Here is a 14,109-nt window from a genome sequence, read left to right as displayed (position 1 = left end):
AAGATCAATTTTCTCTAAATGTAAAGTATTTAGACAAATAATGCCGATTTCTCTTTTGTTTCAGGACATGGAGTAAAACACAACTTCAGAGAACAACTCCTGTCATGGCCACCGTGTTGTTTTCTGTCTTCAGTCAGCTTTGCGTCTGGCGGACTGACAAGAGTGGCCTTTCCATCAGTCCACTCTGGCCTTAGCGTATGGCAGACCCTCGCCTTGACTTAAAGCAGTCTGGCTGTATTGCTTGCTTGGGGATCTGTAAATAATAGTCAATTGTTTATTTGGACTTGTTTCTTTATTATAAGGAAGTTGGTAAGAACATTTCTAAGGAATTTTGTAAAATGTTCAAAGAATTTATTTATTTACAAATAGACAAATATAATAAAATTATATATTTATATTGAGCTGTTTCCTTGTTTCATAGTACATTCATCTACAGTCCTTTAGGCTCCTGTAGAAGTCATTTCTGTCATGTGTGCATTTACAAAACATATAGTCTATATACTTTAGTCAAAGTCATTATGAGTCACTCAAAATATCAGCCTGAATCTACAGTTCAATGAGTAAAAATTATTTTGTCAAGGTAAGAGAAACGACCTAAAAGTTTTGTTAAGATTGTTTTTAAGCCTTGCCAATTGAAACATTAAAAAAATAAGGTGCAGGACACTTTGTTCATTTATGTAAGTGAAAGTGAATTTGCAAAATAATCCTTCATACAGTGGACTACCAGTAAAATTGAAAAAAAAGGGACCAAAAATTATTTAGACAATTTGACCTGACCATGGTTTGCTTAAGTGATTGTTTTTTTTTAATTATTATTATTATTGCTAATGTGACCTTTTTACACCACAGACTGAACAAAATTAAGCATTGCTTGCTAATTGGCAAACAAAATACTGATAGTTGTGTAAATATTGTAATTCTAACAGTTGTCTGAATTTTTGTTTGAGAGTAATCTATTACATACAGGTGCATCTCAATAAATTAAATTTCAGTGTTTCAACTCAAAATGTGAAATTTGTGTATTAAATAAATTGTGTAATTAAATAAAAGTAATTTAAGTCTTTGGATCTTTTAATTCTGATGATTGTGGCGCACATTTAACAATTTTCTATCTCAACAAATGAGAAAACTACATAAAACCAATAATAATAATAATAATAAAAAACATTTTTAGTGAATTGTTGGCCTTCTGGAAAGTATGTTTATTTATTGTACATGATGTACTCAATAACTAGTAGGGGCTCCTTTTGCTTTAGCCTCAATGCGGATCATGAAATATGATTTATTCTGAAGCAATATTCTTATCAGATTTCTATCAGCTGTGACATATAAATCTGCATGTTTTTATATTTAATCCAAGGCCATTTTTTACATTTATGGAGGGCATTTCCCCCCAACCTCATTAAAAGGTCATCTTTCATTTCAAATTCTTACATTTAATCAATAAATTCAATTATACTAATATGATTATTGTAATCTCTATGTAATCAAATTAAATAATTTACACTGAAAAAATACAAGTGCATTGAATAATGTTATGAGATTGCTTAAAATATTTTTTTTGGAATATACAAACAGGAAATTATGTTGGAAATGATACTTTTTAACTAAATTTAACCGCCAGTAGGTGCCAGTAGTGATCGTTGAATGAGTGAGTCACTGAGTTGTTCATTCAAGCGATTCTTCAAACGGCTGATTGAACAGATGTTTATGCATGAGCTACTGAATCATTGACTCAACCGATTCGTTCAGAACATGGAATCATTCAGGAATTAATCGACTGTTTTCCGTGAGATACACTGTGGATCCGCCTAAAATGTAAGTGACCTAATATTATTGTAATTGCTTATTGAACTGTTTATTGTTATACTAAACAGTCGTAATGGTAAAAAGGTTGTGTGATGTTGCATAACTAACTGTATTTTAAATATAAAATCTTTGCATTCGATTTTTTACCTCAGCAAGCTTAACTTAACTTTACTTGTCTGGGGTTAATGAAGCGTTAATGTCGAGCCTTGGAGTCTCTGTGTGGGGCTCAAACCCCTGACACCCCGGTCCAATTTAAACCCGGGTTATGTTCATGAGAATACAAGAGGCCTTCTGTTTTTTTCTGTTTCTTTATCGCTTTAAGGTGTCATAAAATTGATGAAACTGCTATACTTACAACCCGCGATCTACACCATGCAACAAATTGTCGTTAGCATTGAATGTCATTGGATATGAATGTTATTGTTTGAAAGGACCAGATGACGTGTATTTTTTTTTGTATTCCATTTCAGGCGGGAATTTGTGACGTCACAATTCGACCATGAAGGTATTTAAGGGCACGAAACTAGATTTGCTCATTTTATGCTTTGAAGTCTCGAGAGTAACGTACTTGGTAGCGACTGTTAGCGACTGACAAACGGTGTTATCATGGGACTGCTTTCTAGACTGAAAAAAGTGACTGGTTTGGAGAGTGTACAAGAACCCTGTGTACACCCCAAAGACTCCCCCATCATGACGGAGAACCGTCAACCGGCGCCGGTTGGTGCTCTTGAGACCGATGTAGGGAGAAAGATGAAGAGCTTCTGGAAGTGGGCCGCTCTTCACTTTGTTTCCCGCAGAAAGGGAACATATGACCTGGCCAAAGCTGAGGAGAAATACGGGATAGAGGCAGAAACACAGTGGAGAGATAACGATGGTACACTCACATCAAAAACTGATAAATCACTGAATATTCAGTAACAAGAGTTTCTGTTATTCCCTATTATCATTATTATAACATAAAATAATTATAAAAATTATCACTATCCCAAAACACTGCTGTAATTATAATTTAATAAATATAAAACATTTTAGAGTAACAGGAAACATATTTTCTATTTTTATTTTTTTAAGAGTTTAAATTGTAGTATAATAAATTTAATTTAGACCTACTCCTAAATCAAGAACAGACATAATTTGTATGTAATATTTTACTTTTTTATTTTATTTGATATTATAGATCCAGCTCCTGGAGACCTCCTTGATGCTGAAGAACAGCAGAAACACAGCGTCCTGGACAAGAGTAAGATTAATACATATATGAGAATAAGGAAATTTAATTCTAAATTATTTTGTACAGGATCAAATTTACATGTAAAATTGTATTTCATATTTACCACAATTGTTTGTCTGTTAATAGACCAGAGTGAACTCTGTGTACATCCTAAAGACGGCCCCATCACGTCAGAGAGCCGTCATCCTCATCTGTCTGTTAGTGCTGCTGAGATTGATGAAGGGAGAGAGGAGGAGGAGAAGAAGAAGAAGAAGTGCTTCTGGAAGTGGGCCGCTCATCACTTTCCTTGCAGTGGAGCTGGAAGATATAATCTGGCCGAAGCCGAGGAGAAATGCTGGAAAGAGGCGGGAACACAGTGGAGAGATAGCGATGGTACAGTCACAAAAACATGTCATGATGATGCAAATATTGATAAATGACTGATTCTTCAATTACAGAAACATAATTAAGGAAAAGAAAAACATTGCTAACATTATCACACCAAACATTTTTGAGTAACAGTAAAAAAAAAAAAATTCAGGATATTAATTCAAAACTTGTGCTAAATCTGTTAATAGACCAGAGTGTACACGAACACTGTGTACAACCCAAAGACTCCCCCACCAGCTCTGAAGAGACGCCTGTTAGTGCTGTTGAGAACGATGGAGGGAGAACGGAGGCAGGGAGAGAGGAAGTCCTCCTCACTGCTGAGGAACAGCTCGTGCAGGACATCCTGGACAAGGGTAAGAATCAGAAATCTGTGAGAAGTAGAAAATGTTATTAGAAACCATTATGTAGACAGTATAATATAAAATTGCATTTCATACTCATCACAGTAGTTTGTGTGATCACAGGCCACATTCGCAAGCAATATAAAATCGGCCGCATGCTTGGTGAAGGAGGATGTGGCAGTGTTTATGAAGGGACTCGCTGCGAGGATGGACTTAAGGTACACAATTTGATCTGTTTAGGATTTATGACTAGAGTGATATCAACTATCTGCACGTGCTAATTATTAATTCTTTGTTTTGTCGATTAGGTGGCTGTGAAATGTTCAGAGAAGACGCCAGGCATGTCATATATCAGAGTGGTGAGTATTGTCTCTTATTCACTGTTTTCAGTTGATCACATCCTATATTAATTTTAACCACAGTCTACAATTGAGCTTTACTAGGCATTATTTGTGAATAATTTGGGAAAGCGCCTCCATCTAAGCATCATGTTTTCTTTCTGTTAGCCTGGTCATCCCAAACGTCTGCCAATGGAGATTGGCCTGATGCTCATGGCCAACAATGGACCCAGCGTTTCCCAGATCATTAAGCTGCTTGACTGGGAGGAAGACAAAGATCACTACGTGATAGTCATGGAGCGACCAGTGCCTTGCGTGGATTTGTTTAGTTTTGTGGATGATGAAGGAAGCCTTGACGAGGGGATTGCAAGAAATATTATGCGGCAGGTCATCGATGCCGCTAAAACTTGCTGTGATCGTGGCGTCTTCCATCGTGATATAAAACTGGAGAACATCTTGGTGAACCAGGACACCATGGAGGTCAAATTAATTGACTTCGGGTGTGGTGCAGTCATGAAGAAATCTGCCTTCAAATCCTTTAGTGGTATGTGTTATGAAGTGCTTTATTAATTATCTCACAGAAACACATCTTATATGCACTCAACATGCTGTGATAATTGATTAAACATCAGACATCTTTCCTGCAGGCACGAAACCGTACTGTCCACCTGAGTTCAACTTGAAGGGCAGGTACAAAGCAAAGGCAACCACAGTGTGGACTCTAGGGTTCATCTTGTATGAAATGCTGTGCGGGGAATGTCCTACATCCTACGACCGACACAAGATCACTGTGAACCTCTGGACCAGACCTGGCTTGTCAAAAGGTGAGATCTTCATCAAACAATGAACTCCAGATCATACAGAAAGGACCGATAGCTTCAAAGAGAGCAGGTGTAAAGTATATGTTTATAATCAAACATCTCTCTCTTTTTTTCTCTTCACAGAATGCTGCCAGATGATTTGTGATTGTCTGCAGCCGGATCCACAGAAGAGACTCAGTCTGGACGAGATGCATCTCCACGACTGGTTTAAGGTACAGCGTCTAAGACTAGTTAAGCTTTTTGTTGGTTTAGTTTGATCATCAGTCGCCATGAACTTAAGATCAATTTTCTCTAAATGTAAAGTATTTAGACAAATAATCCCGATTTCTCTTTTGTTTCAGGACATGGAGTAAAACACAACTTCAGAGAACAACTCCTGTCATGGCCACCGTGTTGTTTTCTGTCTTCAGTCAGCTTTGCGTCTGGCGGACTGACAAGAGTGGCCTTTCCATCAGTCCACTCTGGCCTTAGCGTATTGCAGACCCTCGCCCTGACTTAAAGCAGTCTGGCTGTATTGCTTGATTGAGGATCTTTAAATAATAGTTAATTGTTTATTTGGACTTGTTTCTTTATTATAAGGATGTTGGTAAGAACATTTCTAAGGAATTTTGTAAGAAAATGTTCAAATAATTTATTTATTTACAAATAGACAAATATAATAAAATTATATATTTATATTGAGCTGTTTCCTTGTTTCATAGTACATTCATCTACAGTCATTTAGGCTCCTGTAGAAGTCATTTCTGTCATGTGTGCATTTACAAAACATATAGTCTATATACTTTAGTCACTCAAAATATCAGCCTGAATCTACAGTTCAATGAGTAAAAATTATTTTGTCAAGGTAAGAGAAACGACCTAAAAGTTTTGTTAAGATTGTTTTTCTAAAGCTACTAATGTATTTTTGTTTCAGTGTCCAAACAATCAAGACGATTAGTTTCACTTATATATACTATCTAATAAAATCAGGTGGGGATAAAATCGGTCTAATCACCTGGGTTTTATTATTTAACTTACAAACTCTATAACCCAACACTATAGTGTGTGAACCTATAGAGGAGTTACAGAAAGTATAAAGTCCACAATATTTCCATTGTTGTTAGTGAACCAGTAGTTCAAAGACTGGTCATTACAGCTGAAGAGACTGTCTGCTCACCCAACTCTCCACTGTCTTTTCACCAAGGTTATATTGTAAATTAGCTTTTCAATAGATTATTAATTCCATCTCAGTTTCAACACATCATTGTTACTTGTTTCATTGCTTTTTTTTTTGTCCCGATTTCCAAAACACTCAGCACAAAAGCACAAACCATGTTCCCCAGCACTTTAACGTGTCTCTATTTTTAACAGTTCCTATAAAACCTAGAAAAAAGTCATACAAATAACCCAGAAGCCTTAATTTCTTCCATTGGCAGATGAATCAAAGCCCACTATATTGGATGGGAAGAGTGCCTGCAGCTGTTCTCAGGTGTTTGACCTTGAGTGTTTGGGTTTTGGCATTAGCACACCACACCACAAAGTAATACTGAAAGGTATAGCGGTAAAGCTAAAGCTCAAAGGTTGCAAGCAAGGGTAGCAATAAAAGAACCATTGTGTTTAGAGTGCAGGACAGATGTGCTGTGGTCATTTTCATGCCCTTTTTCTGGACTGTGCCTCCTCCTTGTGTCTAATTAGAAAGTGGTCAGTCCTGTCCTGTCCCTGCCAATCAAAGATTGATTTGGCACAACCTGCTCTTGCTCAAGGTCAGTGGCATGTCTGGCATACCATTTCAACATCACATAAGAGAGCCTGTCTTCCTTTTTTCAGTGAATCTTTCTGAAGGTTATATTGTTGTGCCAGTAGGTGGCGACATTTGACTTTCATTAAAAGTTAGTCACACGGAATACTTTTTTCAAACGATTTGCTGAAAACTGCTGATTCATTCAAGAAATAAACATATCTAAGTGACTGAATCATTTGCTCAACCAATTAAAAAAAAAAAAAAAAAAAAAAACCTTGTTTCATTCATATTGAAATAAGTTTGATTGATTCCCTGAATCATTCACTCAACTGATCTTACTTGCAAATATAACTTACATGTTAAGTGTTTTGAATTTTATGGATTTTTCTCACTTTAACATTTTACACTGACAAACAGTTAGTCTGTGAGTTACTGTGTTGGATTTTTTTGTGATTCTCTCTGAAGTTTACAACATCCTAACTAGAACAAAGTTGTAAGAACAAAGTAAGCAATGAATGGAAGGAATGAAACATACAAGTCAATAAATCATTCCCTCAACGTCATCCAAAAATGTTGAATGATTCAAGAACAAAACAAGTATGCATCACAAGTTATTTGCTTCAAGCAATTCTTTCTGGAAAACCTGTTTCATTTGTAATGGGATTTTATGAATGATACATTGAATCTTTCACTCAAATGATTTTCCTTGCAAATAATGCATGCAAGCTTTCTGAATCATTGGATCCAGGTAATATAAAAAAATAAAACCTGTTAAACTCTTTGTAAATAATTAATAGGGTCTGTCTTTAAAAACAAGTCACTGAATCATTCTTTTAAATGCTCTATTTTTTTTTTTTTTTGTAAAAGCTCAGATTGATCCAGAATCATGAGTGATTGATTGAATAATTTACTCAACAGATTCTTTCAGAAATGCAGATTCATTTGCAACTCATTTCAAGTGACTTTATTTATGATTGAATCATTCACTCAAATGATTTGTTCAAAAATTATGATTCACCATGCACGTGTTGATTCCGCTGTAATTTTGTTTGGAAATATCTTCTCTGGAGGAACATCTATAGGAAATGTAAGTTACTCAGTAATATCTTTTATGTTTATTCAACTGCTGTATCAGCTATATCAAATCACATTCCTGTTTATTAAATGTGCTGAATGTGGCAACGCCAGGTATTGACAGCACCCCTGTGCTGCATCCCCAGTGGATACAATATGATCGACAGGGATTTCTTTCTCATCAACCACTCTGCTTTCAGCGTTAATTTACACCATAGAGAATCTCTGTGCCTCTCTTGAAAGAATTAATTAATCGCCAGCAGATTGGCTCTTGTAATAAAGCAGCTGTGGTCTGGTTTCCCCCCAACGGACCAAAGGAACCAGTGATATGAAATACAGCCTCCCTCTTTGGGTCCACTTAGGGCTGCTAATGAAAAGTCTAATAGAAACTAATGATATATCCTTGGATATGGTCACTGCGCGGCTGTATGCGTAGCTATTTGAGTGCTCTCTACATCTCAGCTATTTGTATCAGTTTGCAAAGATTCTACCTGGATTTAATTAATGGCCTTTGTAGCATTTGTGTACTCAGTTCTGTCTGGAGAGCTTGGGTTAAACTCATCCGACTGCTTGCTAAAACAGAACAAGGGAACATGTCCCACAGCTATTGTTAACTACTGTCTATTGCTTTGGTTTGTCAAAACGAATGGCGGTTATGTGGTCAGCTGAACAGATCGTCTAAGACTTGCATTAGAGGATGTGCAGCCCATTGTTAGCAAATTCCCCTTCGCATTCATCCACAGAAGTGTTTGCATCTGAATAGTGTTCAATTAGAATTGATCTCCTCTCACTCAGCTTCGTTTTCGCAGTTATTGTGGGTTATTTATGCTGTTGTTTTAGTTTAATTAGTCCGTACCAGACACACATGAATTTGATCAACGTGCCTTATTGTTACTGGGAACATTAGTGATGCAAAGAGCACACATTTAGCCATATCTAATGAGGCCACTATCTTTTCATCCAATATTATGGACTTGTTTGGGCCTCGTTTTGTTGGCTGAACTGATTACACACTTTGTCTTTTATGCTGCAATGCACATTGACCGCTGTGCATATTGTAATTGTTTGACCCATTTGGTAAACATCACTTTAGCATTAGAGTGTGTAGTTTTTAAGTGTTTAAATATGTTATCCTATCATAGTTCAGTATATACAGATATTTGTTGGTTTAGGTGCATAAATGTTTTAAATAAATACTGTGGCTCTGTAATGAAGTTCATTTTAGCCTTGTCCAGCCCAACACAGGTACATTGACTCAGTGGGGTTCCCATTCATTTCCTCCAAAAGGGCACAGATTTATTTATTTCTTTATTTCTTTATTTTTACTCACAATAACTGCGAGCTATGTTGTTAATCAGTGGTCTGACCAATGGCAGAAAGGGGAATGTTTGAGAAACCTGTTTGAAAACAGTCATTGGTTGAAATTAAAAAGCACAAGCATATTACTCTTATTGTTTCTGCCATATAAAAATATAAAATATAATAAATAAAATATAACTTCTGTTTGGTGATGATGGGGCACAGATGTTACATTCTTTAATTACACACACTTTAATTGTGTTGTGTCAGATTTGTATAGCCTATTCTTTGTTGAGGACTTTCATTTTATAAAAAACAAACAAGGAGCGAAACGCAGACGACTTTTTTAGGGGGTTCAATTTTCCTCTTGGCAAGACAGTGGGCTGTAAAATGCCTCAGTCTGGATTGAATCCTTAAGCGGCTGTGTGACATCAGGTTTTGATCGGTCTCTGAACCCGAGTCTGCCTTTGATCTGTGCTTGTCAGATCCAGAGAGTTAAATGTGACTGGGAGAGTGCACCTGCGACCTGGCTGGGAAGATTATTCTGTGTCAATATTCATTAACCCCAGGCTGTTTTCATCAGTATGCTCACAGCTGTAAGTGTGAGACTTTATCTACAGGCAACACGGCCATGCGGCTCCTCATTTCATTTTCATATTTAAATGCCTGTTCTCTTGAACGCACCCTGTTGGCACTTTTAAATAGCTGTGTCCTACTCTGCTGGTTCTGAATAGAGGAAAAACAAAACAGGACTGCGTGTGTTTGCTCGCCGATACCAAATGAACATTCTGACTCAGTTGCCACATTTGCAATGGGAGTACATTTGGACCAATCATATTAGCCAGTTATTTATAAAAAATAATTTGAAAGAAACAAATCATTCAATAATGAAAATTCTGTCATTATTCATCCTCATGTCATTCTCTTCCGTAAAAAAAAGATTGCCATTTTAATGGGAAAAGACTGTAATGCTATGGTAAAAACATGGTTTGGTTAATGGTAAGTTATTTAAAGTTCGGCCAATAGAGTAAATTTCATAAAAGTGAACATGTTAATAAATTAAACATGTTAAATGTTAACATTAATATATGAGAATATGTATATAAACATAAGTTGCACAATTACGATAATATTTAAATAATATACATAAATAATATTAACAAAAGAACTAGAATTAAAATAATGATAGCGCTTAGATTGGATAAATAGACATAAATTTCCACTTTAAATGTCTTAGAAATACAAATGTTTACAGCAGGTATTTTATGTATTATTGTTATTGTTATCTTAGTAAATAACTTAATCATTGCAGTAAATTATTCTAAATAAAAAGTTCAAAGTGCAAATATCAAAAACTATGTAAAGTGTTGTTTTTGCAGTTTCTACTCTAAATTAGCAAATATTTCTGAGCAAATTTGTCACATTAAAAAGTCAAAGGCAGCCTTGCAATGACATCCAAGTATTGTGAATAGCGACACAAAATTTAAATTTTTTACATTACAGAATGTTCATTTTTGCTGAACATTAATATGTATAAGCTAGTGACACCACCTGAATGCAGTTGTGGGTTGTGTGTGTTTTCTTTTGTTGCATATCTAAGAATCGGCCTTTCTGTACACATTAATACTGCAGCAGAACACCAATTCATCTTATGGCAGGACCCACTTAACCTCTGGTGGGCTCGGTAATTGCCTCTTTGGCCTATGCACCACTTCAAACGGTGACAGGTGGGGAATCCGAGGCCAAAACCTATGCAGCGAGAGAATGGTATTTAGCATTGGACTTTCTTTTTTCAGTCAGTATTCCCAGGCCTTTGAAAGCATATTAAGGACAGAGCAGGGAAGTGGTTAATCATCTCCTCCTCACACCTCCCAGCAGTTGGGCTCATCCCTGCCAGGCTCTGACATTTCCTCCCTTCAGCCAGACCCCGCCATCACCCGCTCGCCTAATAGACACTGACATATAGCCGCTTGAACGTCACAGGAAACTTACAACTGCAGGCCACAGCAGACCTACCTTTCTTTTCTCGTTCTATTTTTAAAACGATGCCGGTTCAGTGTGGAAAGTGTTTGTTTAAAGTGGAAATAAATCTGCTGGGGCGAAGGCTACAAGGGTGAAAAGCCCCAGTTTGACAGTTAACGAGGGCGTATCAGTGTTTGATTGGTCTGCTTTTTGAGGTCACTGATTTTCAGCTCTAAATGAGCCGAGGCACCGCAGTAAACCTATGGCCATGGACCGCCGCCGGCCAGCCTGAGCTATTCTTTCTCTGTTTGAAAGTCATAAAGAAAAGAATTACACAACTGTGTGGATGAGAGGTCAGAAAGAGCTGTGCAGCATATGAGTCTAGAATGCATTATTTGATTTTAGACAGATGCTGTTGTGTTACTATTAATGAAGGACATTGCTCATTCATTTGAAAGCTCTTAAACTCTTTAGAAATCATCTAAGACAGCAGTTATTTGAAGCCGTAGTTGTGCTCTCTCAATTATTATGCTTGCTGTATTTAAAAAAGAGGATTGGATAATATTCAGAAATTATGAACTGTCTTTTTTTATCTTTAATGAGATTTTGACATTTTAGACAGATGTCTCTGAATATTTATTGAACACATTTATTATAGTGATCTATTAAATATAAATGGTTTTAATTAATAAATGTGCTTTTATTGATTGTTCATTATTAGGGGTGCTCCGATCAACATTTATTCAGGGCCTGAATTTCAGTTTTGAAAATTAATTCCTCTCTTAGGTGACTCTCTCTCTTGTGAGAGTTCATTTGAGGGGTGGAGGGAGGCATTTTTTATTTGTTTTATTTTTCAGAAATATATATTTATCTCACCTGTTTGATCATAAAATGATTCACTCACGTTGTTTGTCTCACAGAAATTTGTACAAATTACTTTATCAGTTATTTAATGAAGAAATAGGAATTGTAACTAACCTTCAGCATTATAATTATTTCACCTGCGCTGGACAGAGATGGTGCCGCTGCATGTCGAGCCAAACTTCTCACGGCAGGCACGTCATCAGCTTGAGATCGTTTTTTAATTATTTTTTTTTCCTTTTTAGAGACCGCCAATCAATCATCTCAAATCAATTATCGGCTGATTGTGATTGGTAGCTGATCAGTTGGAGCACCCCTATTCATTATACTTCTGTTGTTTTATTTTATCCCAGTAGACTTAAGACAAACACACACACACACATATATATATATATATATATATATATATATATATATATATATACATACATATATGTATATCGCTGAGCTTAGTAGCAACAGCCAAAAATATATTGTATGGGTCAAAATTATAAATTTTTATTTTATGCCAAAATTCACTAGGATATTAAGTAAATACCATGTTCCATGTAGATATTTTGTAAATTTCCTACTGCAAATATATTAAAACTTAGTTTTTGATTAGTAATATCCACTGCTAAGAACTTCATTTGGACAACTTTAAAGGTGTTTAATATTTAGATAATTTTTGACCCTCAGATTACAGATTTTCAAAGAGTTGAATCTTGGCCAAATTTTGTCCTAAAAATCCATACATCAATGGAAAGCTTATTTATTCAGCTTTTGGATGATGTACAAGTTTCAATTTTGAAAAATGTACCTTACCTTACAATGGTTTTGTGGTCCAGGGTCAAACACACACACACACACACACACACACACACACACACACACACACACACACACACACACACATGTATGTATATGTGAAAGTGTCTAAGTGTCATTTGAAATTTTCATCTAAAATGAGTATTTCTATCAGGCTCCTATGTGTAGATTCAGTAATTTACTCGAATTTCTTTTAAAATAAATACTGTAACAAACTACATAAATACTAAATTATGAAATATACAATTATTTATGGCATTTAATGATTTTCTATTCTATTCTATTCCATTCTATTTACACATTATAATTCTGCATCCTGTTTTCTACTTCAGTTCAAACCTGTGAGTTGGATAAAAAAAAAAAAAATGACATTGTTTCACTTCTAAATCTCACACAATGATGACAAACTTCTCCTTCAGATTAAAAGATTAGAGATTCTCTGAAAGAAGTGTTTAGCAAAGCAAATTGATTGTGCTGTATCATCACCTTGCGTGGGCTTGCTAATCAACCTTCTTTTTAATAACTTCAGTGGCTTCAATCAGAAAAGCGAGGCCAATCGATCAGGACAAACAGTCCTTGAATTCACATTTGGAAAGCAACAAGGCACTCGTTTTGCTAAATCTTCTAAATGTGTGTGAGCCGAGATTTAATGGCTTTAGAGGTTTTGTGAAAGTTTCGTGCTGGTAATCAGGGAGTATTAACCGTAACCTCTCATCTAGCAAACTTCTAACCTGAGATTTACTGCACTGTCCCTCTTAGAGCTGTCATGCCTGGGCAAACGTGCACTGCGTTTTTCCACCCTTTTTCTCTTTCATCACTCACTGAGCTGAGACCAAAAGAGTATTTGGATTTAAGTTGTTAATGTGAGGCTAGCTGAGCCTATAAATGTGTTAGTGCCTTGAGAACTGATCATCCGTAGATGGGCAGGCAAATTTGTGCCCTAACCATGATGAAGTGCATTTCAGTGTGACTCTAACTGAACCACCCTAATATTTAAGACTGCTGGAATTTCTGCAGACTGATATTGCAGAGACATCATTCAGAATGATTGTGACCTGACACTCCTCCTCACTTTTCCGTTATTCCCTTTTTGTCTGTGATAATATGTGATTGAGACAGGGGTTTCATTTTCAAAAAACCTTTTTGTAAGTCCTTCATGTGAATATATGAAATTACATGAATATATATACATATATTTACGTAGTATCATTCACCCAAACATTAAATTCTATCTTGATTTACTTATTTCTTATTTCATTGAACACAAAAGGAGATGTTTAGCAGAATATATAGACATTTTCCATATAATGAATCTGAATCATAATCAGTGGTTGTTAAGCTCCAGATTCTGTGAATTGTGGAGACTTTCCATAAACATCTATTACTTTAATACTGACCATTCAATATTTTCTATCACCTAACCCAACTCTAACACTAAACCTACCACTTACAGAAAACCTGTTTGCATTGTTACCCT

General features: G+C 35.9%; 1 protein-coding gene across 1 annotated transcript; it reads left to right on the top strand.

Annotated features, from left to right (window-relative positions):
• Nucleotides 1–2,415: 2,415 nt before the first annotated feature.
• Nucleotides 2,416–5,343, top strand: LOC127952132 (serine/threonine-protein kinase pim-2-like). Its single transcript, XM_052550441.1, has 10 exons — nucleotides 2,416–2,683; nucleotides 2,987–3,049; nucleotides 3,167–3,412; nucleotides 3,598–3,762; nucleotides 3,874–3,968; nucleotides 4,059–4,109; nucleotides 4,257–4,632; nucleotides 4,736–4,912; nucleotides 5,033–5,121; nucleotides 5,320–5,343. Exons 1-10 carry the CDS (start codon nucleotides 2,416–2,418, stop codon nucleotides 5,341–5,343), a joined length of 1,554 nt encoding a protein of 517 aa, XP_052406401.1.
• Nucleotides 5,344–14,109: the final 8,766 nt, after the last annotated feature.

This window comes from Carassius gibelio, chromosome B3 (genome assembly GCF_023724105.1).
Source record: "Carassius gibelio isolate Cgi1373 ecotype wild population from Czech Republic chromosome B3, carGib1.2-hapl.c, whole genome shotgun sequence".
NCBI classification, from domain to species: domain Eukaryota; kingdom Metazoa; phylum Chordata; class Actinopteri; order Cypriniformes; family Cyprinidae; genus Carassius; species Carassius gibelio.
This window is presented reverse-complemented; position numbering and strand designations above follow the sequence as displayed.

What these genes read in the sequence shown, in the direction of transcription:
- LOC127952132 (XM_052550441.1), top strand. Translation starts at nt 2,416, where the DNA reads ATGGGACTGCTTTCTAGACTGAAAAAAGTGACTGGTTTGGAGAGTGTA. An exon ending in ACAGTGGAGAGATAACGATG is followed by an intron (nt 2,684 to 2,986) that starts GTACACTCACAT and finishes TTGATATTATAG; the next exon opens with ATCCAGCTCCTGGAGACCTC. An exon ending in TGCCTTCAAATCCTTTAGTG is followed by an intron (nt 4,633 to 4,735) that starts GTATGTGTTATG and finishes TCTTTCCTGCAG; the next exon opens with GCACGAAACCGTACTGTCCA.